The sequence below is a fragment of the Tupaia chinensis genome, unplaced genomic scaffold (assembly GCF_000334495.1).
Source record: "Tupaia chinensis unplaced genomic scaffold, TupChi_1.0 Scaffold000127_2, whole genome shotgun sequence".
NCBI lineage: Eukaryota > Metazoa > Chordata > Mammalia > Scandentia > Tupaiidae > Tupaia > Tupaia belangeri.
This window is the reverse complement of record NW_006159596.1, coordinates 348,471-360,734: the sequence shown is the minus strand read 5'-3', so window position 1 is coordinate 360,734 and position 12,264 is coordinate 348,471. Positions and strand designations below refer to the sequence as shown.

Below are 12,264 nucleotides of genomic sequence, written 5' to 3'. Positions count from 1 at the left end.
GGGGTGTGGTCACATCCACAATTCTTTTTCCTCCATTTCTTCTTCCTGCTAGGATTTTGGGTACACATACACACATGCCTAGCGTACTTTTCAAGCTGCCCAGAATGGGACTCGAACTATAGTCAGCCATGTTGGATCCTACTTCCCGTGCACAGCCCCCAACCACTGTACTACGGAGCCAGCTCTAAAAACAGTATTTCTTTCAAAAATTTACTTTGGAACTATGACATAAAGTTTTAAATTAAAAATTCCTGCCTGTCTCTTTTTCTCATAGAATAAATAAGTATTTTATAAAAGGAAAAGAAAAGAAACAGACAGAGGTGTTAGAGACCAAGCTTTGAGCTTTCTTATGGCAGGTGTGGAGTGGAACACGTGTCAGACAGGCCCCTGCTCCCTCCCCTCTGCACTGAAAGATGGGCCAGCCTCAGACCCAGAGGGAAATCTTTGGAAGCAAAAGAATTAAAAGTAAAAGAATCTCGGCCCAATATCCTAGTCATACTTCCTCCAAAACCAGATGTTTAAAGCATGTAAGTGAACAGGAGTGAGACCCTAGAAAGACAGGCTTGTTTTAAATAGATAGTGGTGGGACCAGCAGTTAGTGTAATGGCTATGTCACTGGACTCCCACATAGTCGACTGCGGTTCGAGTCCCGGACCCAGTGGCTTAAACTCATGCCAGGCACGTGTGTGTGCGTGCCCAAGATCCCGAGAGAAGAATGGAGGAGAAGGGATTGTGGTGTGGCCATCCCCCCGGGGGGGTGATTTCTCACTTTCTGTCTGTCTCTCTCTGTCTGGTGACCGCACACACCTTATAGCAAAAACCTCTCAAAAAAAAAAAAAAGAAAAAAACAATAAATAGATAGTGGCGTGATGGCTTATAGTAGTTACAGCTTACAAAAAGTACACATGCTCTAACACGTCAGCTTAATAATCACTGAGAGCCTGAACGCACACCTAGCAGGAAGGATCACCCCACTGATGCTGGCTTATTAAGAATTTACTTTGCGAGGAGGAAAAGAAAGTGCTAAATATTTCCCCAATGTACTTCACCTCCGTGAAAATCCTTCCGAGTATGTTTAATTCTCTAGAAGTGCTGTGATCCACTTTTAAAATGTATGCCTTTTTCTGCCCCATGGCAATTAGGGCATGGAGAGCTTCATGGATCGCCTACCTGGCGTCATTGTTTCCTGCTGTCTCTCAGTAAGCAGTATTTGGGATCACTCAGCTGTCACCTACCTCGATGACTTCGAGTAACTGCTCTAGATCCTTGAGTTGGGAAACTGACCAAGCTATTCTGGTCAGAATTGCTATTGTTAGTTAGTTAGGCAGATAGATTTATATATATATATATTTTTTTTCATTCCTAGATTTCTAAAGTTACACCGTAACGATTGGGGCAGGGGGAGGGAAACCCTCTTGCATCCTGGAATAAATTATTCATTACTATTTGCTGTCCCATTTCAACTCAGAAATACTTATGGATCACCTGCCATGGCCCTAGCATTTCCGAGATATGGAATTGTCTGACAGCCTCAACCCTGAGGTACTCCGTGGTCCTTGGGCATGAAGGGAGTCATGTGTTGCTTCATGTTGTGAGAAATGCATTAGTAGGTGGTTTCGTTATTATACAAACGACGCAGGGTGTACTTCCACACACCTAGATGGTATCGCCTGCTCGTCCTAAGCTATCTGGGGTAGCCTACTAGACTCACCAGACCAGGGCCAGCAGGTGGTACGGTGGTTGAGGCACTGGACTCCTACAGGCCTAATCGTAGTTCAAGGTCCAGACCTGATGGCTTGTTTTCTCTCTCTCTCTTTCTCGCTCTTTCTCTCTGTTTCTCTCCTGTCAAAGTTTAAAAATAATAATAGGGACCAGCAGATGGCATAATGACTACATCACTGAACTCCCACGTAGTTGACCATGGTTTGAGTCCTGGACTTGGCAGCTTAAAATTCACGCTGAGCACATGTGCATAGATGACCAAAATCCCAAGAGGAAAATGGAGGAGAAGGGATTGTGGTATGGCCATCTCCCAGCCCCCAGGGTGATTTCTCGCTTTCTGTCTCTCTGTCTCTCTGCGCGAGCGTATGCACCCTATAGCAAAAATCTGTCTTTTTGAAAAATACAATAATAAATTAAATTAAATTAAAATAATTCTTTTTACAAAAAGAATCTTACGAGGCCACCAGAGTATATATGGCACATTACTGACCCAAACCTTGTTGTGACACGTGACTATAAATGAAAGACTTAAACCCAAAACAAAGCAGGCTCCCCTCTTAAAAGGAGGCAAGAGGGGGCAGTAAATAAAGAGGAGAGAAGTGAGGAAGGAGGGAGAAGAGTTTAGCTGGTCTTGTTTCACTTTTTCTTTCTTTCTTTTTTTTTTGAGAGGTTTTTGCTATAGGGCACGTGCACTCACCAGACAGAGACAGAGCTAGAGAGACAGAAAGCGAGAAATCACCCCCCAGGGCGGATGGCCATGCCGCAATCCCTTCTCCTCCATTCTCCTCTCGGGATCTTGGGCACGCACGCACACGTGCCCGGCGTGAGTTTAAGCCACCAGGTCCGGGACTCGAACCACGGTCGACTACATGGGAGTCCAGCAACATAGCCATTACGCTAACTGCTGGTCCCTTGTTTCACTTTTTCTAACTCCAAATAAAGGGAGGGTGTAAAATTCTCAGAAAGGCAGTACCCAGAAGTCCTTTTGACTATTTCTTAGAAAATGCAGACAGCTGTATCTTTATTCAGATATACTAAATTACACTAAATTAATTCTTAAACATATTTGGAACTAATTTTATTTTTTAGGTTTTTGCTGTGGGGTACGTACACTCACTGGAGAGAAACAGAGAAAGACGGAGAGAGGGGAAGTGAGAAATCATCCCCTGGGGGGATGGCCACACTACAGTCCCTTCTCTTCCACTCTCTTCCTGGGATTTTGGGCATGCATGTACTCCTGGCATGATTTTCAAGCCACTGGGTCCAGGACTAGAACCATGGTCAGCCACGTGGGGATCCAGTGCCTTAACCACCATGCCAGCTGCTTGCCAAGAAACTTTTTTTTGCAGGGGGAAATGTTTTTGCTTTAGGGTGCATGTGCTCACCAGAAAGACAGAAAAAGAGAGACAGAGTGAGAAATCACCCCCCAGGGGGGATGGTCACATCGCAATTCCTTCTCCTCCATTCTCCTCTTGGGATCCTAGGCAGGCACACACGCTCGCCTGGCATGAGTTTAAGCCACCAGGTCCGGGACTCGAACCGCGGTCTATTATATGGGAGCCCAGTGACATAGCCATTACGCTATCTGCTGGTCCCTGGAACTAAACATTTTTAATAGACTAGAAATCCAAAAGTTAGAGATGTGAGATCACGTTAGTTTACTTTGTGAGGAGGAAAAGTGCTAAGTATTTCCCTGGTGTACTTTACGTTCATGAAAAATGCTTCTAAGTAGGTAAGCTTGTCTGGGTACAGACCCTCATCACTGCTTGAGAGTGCCCCGAAGTCACATCTACAGAAGTTACATTTTCTTTAAATATCTGTAACGAATGTTACAAGTGTAACATATTTGCTTCTTAGATAAGGAACCGAGACAGAGTAGCAGCTCATCCAGGATTACCAACGCGGCCGTCCACTCACTCAATCAGGCCTGCGGGCCCCTCCACGCCTGCCTTCCTCACAGAATATGTACATGGGGCTGGATGAGGAGATGGGCATTGACTTTTTCTCACTCGCGTGAAAAGCTCTGGCCCATCTTGGTGCAAGTAACGGCAGTGCAGAAGAGAAATGTCTTGAACCTGTGTCCTATAGATAAATACTATATATAATGTTCTCTGGGTTTTGGTTTCTGCCCTCAGGATGGAGGCAGTCTTGTAGGAGAAGTGAATGAAGACGGAGAAATGACTGGAGAGAAGATAGCCTACGTGTACCCAGATGAGAGGACGGCACTCTATGGAAAATTCATCGACGGAGAGATGATAGAAGGAAAGCTGGCCACTCTTACGTCTACTGAAGAAGGCAGGCCTCACTTTGAACTGATGCCTGGAAGTAAGTTCAATCTGCTTCTGATGGGTTGCTCTAATTCCAAAGCGAGTTGTTAGGGATCATTTGAGAGATGTTTCTTTTCTCCTCTGGATAGTTCACTTCAATGGTGTGTATCGGTCAGGTTTTGCTGTGTAACAAACACCTCAACACACCAATAGCTTACAACAGCAGTCTTCTGAGCAGCTGTTCTGCCAAACTGAACTCGAGGCTTCTAGTCAGGGTTGAGCCTGCTCTAGATGACTTAACTCTGGTGTCTAGTCTGAAGGCACACTGGTGACCTGGGACAACTTTTCCTCATGATGGGGTACAGGAATTCTGGAGCATAAGGGTCTCCTGTGATGTCTCTTACATCCTCACCTTGGACTAACACAGGTCACTCCTGCTCACTTTTTATTGGTCAAAGCAAGTCACATGCCAAACCAAACATCAGTGAGACAGGAAGTCGAGCACCCATAATAGCAGAAAACCTATTTCCTTTTAGAAATACAACGACATAAGACCAGCAGTTAGCATAATGGCTATGTCGCTGGACTCCCACGTAGTCGACTGCAGTTCGAGTCCCGGACCTGGTGGCTTAAACTCACACCAGGCGCGTGTGTGTGCGTGCCCAAGATCCCGAGAGGAGAATGGAGGAGAAGGGATTGCAGTGTGGCCATCCCCTCTGGGGGGATGATTTCTCGCTTTCTATCTCTCTGTCTCTTTCTGTCTGTCTGGCAAGCGCATGCGCCCTATAGCAAAAACTTCTCAAAAAAAAGAAAAAAGAAAAAAAGAAATATAACATGCCACACTGAAACATTTGTCTTTAAATATAAAATTAACTACATGCCACACAAAATGTTTTGGTCAGCAATGGATCTCAAAAACAATGATGGTCCCATAAGATTATAACAGACTATAGCAAGTAATAGTAAGCTACGCCTTCTAAGTTCGTGTAAGTTCACTCTGTGACATTCACGCAACAATGAAATCACCAAATGATGCATTTCTCAGAACCTATCCCCATGGCTGGGATGTGTGACTGTACTTACTATGGAAAATCTGGAAAATACAGATAAAAATACAAAGATAAATCAAGATTTTGCATTTTGAGTGGCATAGCACAAGCAAGCTGTTTGAGGGGCCAGCAGGTGGTGTGGCATTTAAGACACAGGACTCCCACATGGTCAGCTGCAGTTCAAGTCCTGGACCTGGTGGCTTGAAAATCATGTCAGGCGTGTGTGTGTGTGTGTGTGTGTGTGTGCGCGCGTGTGTGTGTATGCTCAAAATCCAGGAGGAGAAGGGACTGAGGCATGGCCATCCCCTTAAGATGTGATTTCTCATTTTCCCTCTCACCACCTCTCTCTGGTGAGCACATGTGTCCTATCGCAAAGAAAATAATTTTTAAACCTTAAAAAAATAAAAGGAAGCTGTTTGAACTGGTCAGGATCCTTGAAAGCGGTATACCATATCCATAGAAGGGGGACTTTGAAAAGTTCATGGAAAAATAGGATTAAAGTACAAGTTGATTTTGGTGCAGATAATTTTGAAATCCATACATAGCCTTTTCATAACATGGCTCTTCCATAAACTTTGTGAAGACCCTTTGGATATTTCTGATCTAGGTTACATTATAAGGAGAAAAGAGTAGAAAAGGTAATGTAGCTAAGCATTCATAGGCCTAAATAATACTTAGTTATCAAAATCTAAAGGAGAATCTCAAAAGGAAAATTGTCCAAAGATCAGAAAGTTAGCATTTACATTTAAATACAACTTGGGTTACTTTAAATGTGTCAGCATTTTTTTTTTTTTAAGCTAAAAATTTAGGTTGTCCAAATGCAATGTGGGATCCTGGTTTGGATCCTGGTAAAGAAAAAGGGAAAAACTGGTGAAATCTGAATAAATTCAGTTTAGTTCATAGCAATGAATCCACATTGGTCCCTTAATTTTAACAAATGTACCATGCAACATAAGAAGTTAACATTAGGAGAAATAGGGAGAACTTTCTGTACTATCTTTGCAATTTTCTATATATTTAAAAGAATTCCAAAGTGAAAATTTTATTTTTTAAAAAGGAAGCAGTACTCTTTGAACTAGACTCTTAATATGTGTTCTTGCCATATGTTCTGAAAGGAGGCAGTTTTAAAATATTTAGAAATGAGACTCGGGGGAGGGGACTGTCCCATGTGGTGATGCAAAATTAAAAAAAAAAAATTAATGGCCAGAGGACATGCATACTCAGCAGGGACAGAAGGAGAAAGCTCTCCCCAATAGGGTGTGGCCCCACCACAGTCTCATCTCCTCCATTTCTCTCTCCTTCAGGGAGAATTTTGGGCACACACACATATGCACCCCTCATGTTTTTCAAGCTGCCAAGGTCATGACTTGAATTGCTGTTGGCTGTGTGGGATTCTGCTTCTTCAACCACTAGGCTATAAAGTTGACCCTAGAAAGAAAATATAGGGGTCAGCAGGTGGCATGATGGTGGGAGCACCGGACTCCCACAAGACTGGCCATGGTTCAAATCTCAGACCTGACATTGGGTATGTGTACATGCATACCCAAAATCCCGATAAGAGAAAGGAGGAGAAGGGGTTGAGGCATGGCCATGCCCCTTAAAAGGTGATTTCCATTTTCTTTCTCTGCCTTTCTCTCTCCAGTAAGTGCATGCACCCTATGGCAAAAACCTAAAATCAATCCATCAATAAATACACACACACACACACACACACACACACACACAGCTTCAGAAGTGACAGCATGTATATTGTCAAGAGTCTGAACTTAAGCATCACCTAATTTGAGTCCCAGCTCTAATATTTACTATATTATAGTCTTGGGCAAGTTCTTCATCCTTTAAGAACCTGTCGCTTCATTTTTAAATATGGATATTAATGCCTGCCACAAGACACCATGTTGAAAGTTATTGCTATTATGACATTCTTCTTGGTATATAGAAACATCAGCGTTTAAGAGTGACCATCTTCAAAGGGAATGACTGTTTTCTTATAATTCCTGGTTGTAAATAATAAATACTCTTATAAACTAAGGCAACAAGAAGGGGGAGGTTATCAACAAGTTGCTTTTGGGTTTCAGATGTTTTAAAGAAATGCTGGATAGTTGCAGCTTCAAAAGGGACCAGCAGTTAGTATAATGGCTATGTCGCTGGACTCCCATGTAGTCGACTGTGGTTCGAGTCTCGTACCCAGTGGCTTAAACTCATGCCGGGCGTGTGTATGTGTGCATGCCCAAGATCCCAAGAGAAGAATGGAGAAGGGATTGTGGTGTGGCCTGCTGGCCCCAAAAGAGTATATGTTTGAACTAAATTCCTTCATGGATCGTGTGCCTGCCTGTTCCGTGTTTGCGCTCAGATCCTTTCCCTGCCAGCGCTTATTACAGCGGGCTCTTACCCCTTGTAGGCTGCATTCCCAGTGACCCACGCATCTGACTTTTGTCTGGGTTTAGCCAAAGGGAGGATGCTGGCGGGGGACAAACGGGGTGGCAGGAAGAAGCCCTGCCTGTGTCAGGAGAGTCTGCGACAGTGGCCTCATCACCCACCCACCTGTCCATCTCCCACCAGGAAGACGCACCATAATCCCAGCTACCCCAGCTCTGCCGCTGCAGGAATGCAGCCAACTCCTCTGTCCCTCTGGCTTAGGGTGGTGGCTTCCTGTTCTTGTCAATGTCTGGGCTCCTCACCGGGCCCTGGTTGGCTTCTCAGCTCTTCCATCCCCTATATAACCAATTCCCTGAATTCAATTCTCTCTCTTGGAAATACACAAACAGTCTATTCCCTAGATAGGCACTGGTTTGGGTTGTTTTCTACCTTTCGATTGGAGGCATTAATTTGTGTTTTGGATATTAAAATACGCGCACACAGAAAGAGGGCCTGGTAACCACTGGCAACCAGTGAGGCATTGCTTAATGGGATTATTAGTGATGCCTTAGCGCATAAAATAATTTGCTTTGCCGGAATAAGCCCTCCAGCCACAAATCTCGTTTCTTTACTTATCAGCCTTCAGAGCATCGTGTGTCTTCACTGTGTTCTGGGAGGATCCTCTGAGGCTCATCCTTTGCAGACAGTCAGTGTTAATTCTAAGATGATGGCATCCCTTAGTGTCTACAATAAATTACTAATTGGCTTCTGAACCACCCTAATGGAAATGAGATGACTTTGTTAATGCTTTATCAAAAGCAGCGCTGTTCCCCTTAATTCTGGGGAGGCAGAATGTTTATTCTCAGTAAAGAGGATAACCACCCGGGCTCAGTGGCTGGATTCTACAGAATGTCGCTGGTATGAAAAAAGGAAAAAGAAATGAGAAAAGTGTAAAACCATTACCCAATTTGATCTAACCAGAGAGATGCCGAAATGTCACGACAAAGCGTTTATTTGATTAAAGATCTTAAGTACCCAAGCATCTTTAAAATCATTTGAATGAAATTTAATCAAGAGCAAGTGTGGATTTTAAGAGGCGTGCATAATGGCTGACTGTTCATTAGGCTCTGAAAATAAAACGGAAGAGGAAATCTACAAACGGTCCACATAAATTGAAGCATGTTGTCCAATTGTATTGCTTGAATCACTTCTTGAGATATCTAACTCCGGCTTGTCCCGAGGATAGAAGTGTTTCCAAGGCTCTTCCCTAACTCTGTCCTTGGGCTTGCTTTTTAGGTTCGGTGTACCACTTCGATAAGTCGACTTCCTCCTGCATTTCTGCCGATGCTCTTCTTCCAGATCCTTATGAGTCAGAAAGGTAATTGTTTCCCTGTGACTTTTTGTTATTGTTTTCGATTTTTTTAAGTTTGGCTAAAGTGCACATACACTTGCCAGAGAGAGGAAAGGAAAGGAAGTACTTCCCCGAGGGGAAGCCATGCCACGATCCTTTCTCCTCCACTCTCCTCTCAGGATTTGGCATGTATGCACACTCACCTGGCATGATTTTCAAGTCACTGCATCCGGGACTTGAACTGGACTGTCAGCCATGTTGGATCCAGCAGCCTTAACCACCATGCCACTGGCTGACCCTTTCCCCTGTGATTTTTGTTGCACTGTTCCTGTGAGTTTAAATAACTTTCTGCTATAAACCAATGCCCCTCAGTGGCTCTCTCTCCAGCCTGGGTTTCTGCCCAGGCCAACCTCCTCATTAAGATGCCCTTTGCCAATCCTCCGAATAAATACTGATGCATTCTGAGGAAGCGTGCTTTCATCCTCGCACAGAATCTGTCCCCTTAAGGCTGTTTCTCCACCGGAAAGCACCGAGCAGTCCACGCATGGGTCCTGGAATCACAGCTCTAGTGAGACTAGTGTGACTACTCTGTGCCTCGTGGCAGAGGTCAAGCGCAGGAAGAGCCAGCCAGATCTTGCCTAGGTGTCCCTCTCAGGGCACTGGTGCCACCTTCATGCTGCAGCCATGCTGTCCTCCAGGGAAGATCTCACACTCTTCAAAGCTCTGGCCATACACAGAGAATGCCCCGCTGTCTTTGAACCCAGCCAAGGGGGTCTGGGACACGAGACATTTACCTTATTCATTAAGGGAGGGCGGGAGTGAATCAGAGCAGCAGCATAAAAACATCCCAGCGGGTAAATGGCAGGTTCCCTATTCTACAAGCTCCCCCCAGAGTGTCAAGTCCCGTTCTGTTTCATGGCTTACGCAGCGAGGACAGCTAACCTCTCCTCTGGATCCCTGGCAGGGCTCTCTGCTACCCTCCTGGGATTCTTCTTCCCTAGCAACGCATCTTGTTGATGTGTCAGGGAAATACCTGAGGCTGCTTTTCCCATTGCCTCCCTCTGAAAGCACGGCTTGTCTCCCACTCCGCCTGTACTCCCATCCGAAATACAGGTCCCTCTCTGTTTAACTGACAGGGCTGACCCCGCCATGTCACAAGGTTCTGGCCCAGTCACAGAGGGAAGCTCTGGTCTCTCTCAGCCCCCAAGGACAACAGCACCCTAACTAAACGTGTCAGTCTTTTCTGTCTCTGTTGTGATGATGTGGCATGACTACGCCCTCAAAGCTATCGTCAGTTTATAAACACGAACGTGTTATTTCACACCTGTGGTTTGGAAGGTTGGCGGAGGTTCGGCCACTTCTCCCTGGGATGCAGGGGGCTCAGCTAGACTAGGCTGGACTCCAGGTTTCAAGGCGGGTTCAGGTCTGTTTCCCATGTCTCCATTCCAAGACTGGAAGAGCAGCGGCCCTCCGGGCATATTCTTTTGGGAGGAGGCTGGCAGAAACTCGCCATGACCCATCACACCTGAGACCTCACAGCCAGGCGCTTCTGCCCATGTTCCCCTCGCAAAGCGGATCACATGGCCACGTGCCAGGGCCGTGATGGATCCTCCATCTACCCTGAGGAAGCTCCTCGGGTCACATGACAAAGTGGCAGATGTACAGTGCCATCACAGAGAAGGAATTGGAAACAACTACCCAGTCTGCCAGTCTATGAAATAGGCATAAATTCATGTCACAGTCCAGCAGGTGGCGTGGAGGTTAAGGCAGCGGGGTCTCACATGGCTGACTGCACGGTTCAAGATCCTGACCCAGGGACATGTAAATCATGCCAGGCATGGGGACCAGCAGATGGCAAAATGGTTATGACGCTGGACTTCCACATACTCAACCACAGTTTGAGTCCCGGACCTGGCAGCTTAACACCCACAGTGGGCATGTGTACATGCATGCCCAAAATTCCACGAGGATAATGGAGGAGGAGGGATTGTGGCATGGCCATCACTCTCCCGGGGGGCGGTGGTGCTGATTTCTCGCTTTCTGTCTCTTGTCTCTTCGGTGAGCGCATGTGCCCTATAGGAAAAATCTCTTTAACAAAAACAAAGGGGCCAGCAGGTGGCGTGGTGGTTAAACTCCCACATGGCCGACCGCAGTTTGAGTCTCAGACCTGGTGGCTTGCTTTCTCACTTTCCTTCTCCCTCTCTCTCTCTCTCTGTCTCCCTCTCTGGTCAAATTAGAAATAAATAAATAATAAAGTTAATAAAATAATTCTTTTAAACAAAAACAGGCGAGGTGTGTGTGCACACGCACCCAAAATCCCAAGAGGAAAATAGAAGAGAAGGGACTGTGACATGGCCATCCCCCCTGGGGGCTGTTTCTCTCTTTCCTCCTTTTCTGTCCGCCTGTCTGGCAAGAACGCCGACCCTATAGCAAAACAAACACACACACAATTAACAAAATGACAAATGAGCAGTTCCTGCTGGGTCATTCAATTACAATGCCCAAAAAACTGAAATGGCTGTTGATGGAACTTACACTCTTAGTAAATCCAGTGACCTAACTAACGAATGCTGTCTTAAAGCAGTGGTTGGTAGAGTTTTTCTGAAAAGGCTCCATTGTTAGTACTAAAGGTTTTGCAAGCCATGTGATCTCTGTTGCCACTAAACTCTGCTGTTGTAGCAGGAAAGCGTATGGCTGTGTGCCAATACACCTGTATTTACCAAAATGAGATCTGACCCTTGGGCCATAGTTAGCCAATCAGGCTATAAAGTGTTTCATTGGGGAGTGCTTATCAGATAGATCTTATTAACCGTTTGTTACTCTTTTATGTAAAAGATTCGTTTGGGGACTTAGGCACATCTTCCCTCCGTATCCAGCATTGACAAACTTGGGTATAGCTTTAATTCACTTTGGAAGATGTTGTACTTGTCCAATAAGATGACGAAAAAAGTCATTAACTAAAAAACATAAAATACAACTCAAAAAAAAAAAAACATACACACGCCTTACATCAAGCATCAGTTAGCTTTATAAATATATAATAATAATCCCCATTTTAGAGAGCAAATTTTATTTTTTAATAAATAAAATGTATTATTTATAATTTCTTTGTTTTTAATTTGACGGGAAAGAGACAGAAAGGGAAAGCGAAAAAGGAAGCTGCCAGGTCTGGGACTCAAACTGTGGTCAACCTTGTGGAAGTCTAATGCCTTAAGCACCATGCCACCTGCCGATCCCATTTTTTTCCACTTCTTTTTTTATTTATTTATTTATTTATTTATTTTTTATCATCATATCTTCTTCATATTACATTGGATTACATATAACTTTACAGTGTATTACATTGTTTCTTCAAAAGGGAATGCCATGCGCGTCAGTCAGTACAGAGACATTAATCTCCCCACTTCAACATTCCATATCTTTTCTGTTTTCCCCAATCATTATCTTTATTATTCTAATTATTTTTATAAAACAGTCAATTGCTATTTCTCGTTTTGCTTGTAAAAATACTTTGCCC

At 44.6% G+C, this 12,264-nt stretch overlaps 1 protein-coding gene across 1 annotated transcript in view; it reads left to right on the top strand.

The window, feature by feature from the left end:
- SETD7 (SET domain containing 7, histone lysine methyltransferase) overlaps nucleotides 1-12,264 on the top strand; it is a 72,460-nt gene that overhangs the window by 47,070 nt on the left and 13,126 nt on the right. The window contains exons 4-5 of the mRNA XM_006144628.3: nucleotides 3,858-4,047; nucleotides 8,693-8,774. Coding sequence (XP_006144690.1) covers nucleotides 3,858-4,047; nucleotides 8,693-8,774 — 272 coding nt within the window. The remainder of the gene's footprint in view (nucleotides 1-3,857; nucleotides 4,048-8,692; nucleotides 8,775-12,264) is intronic.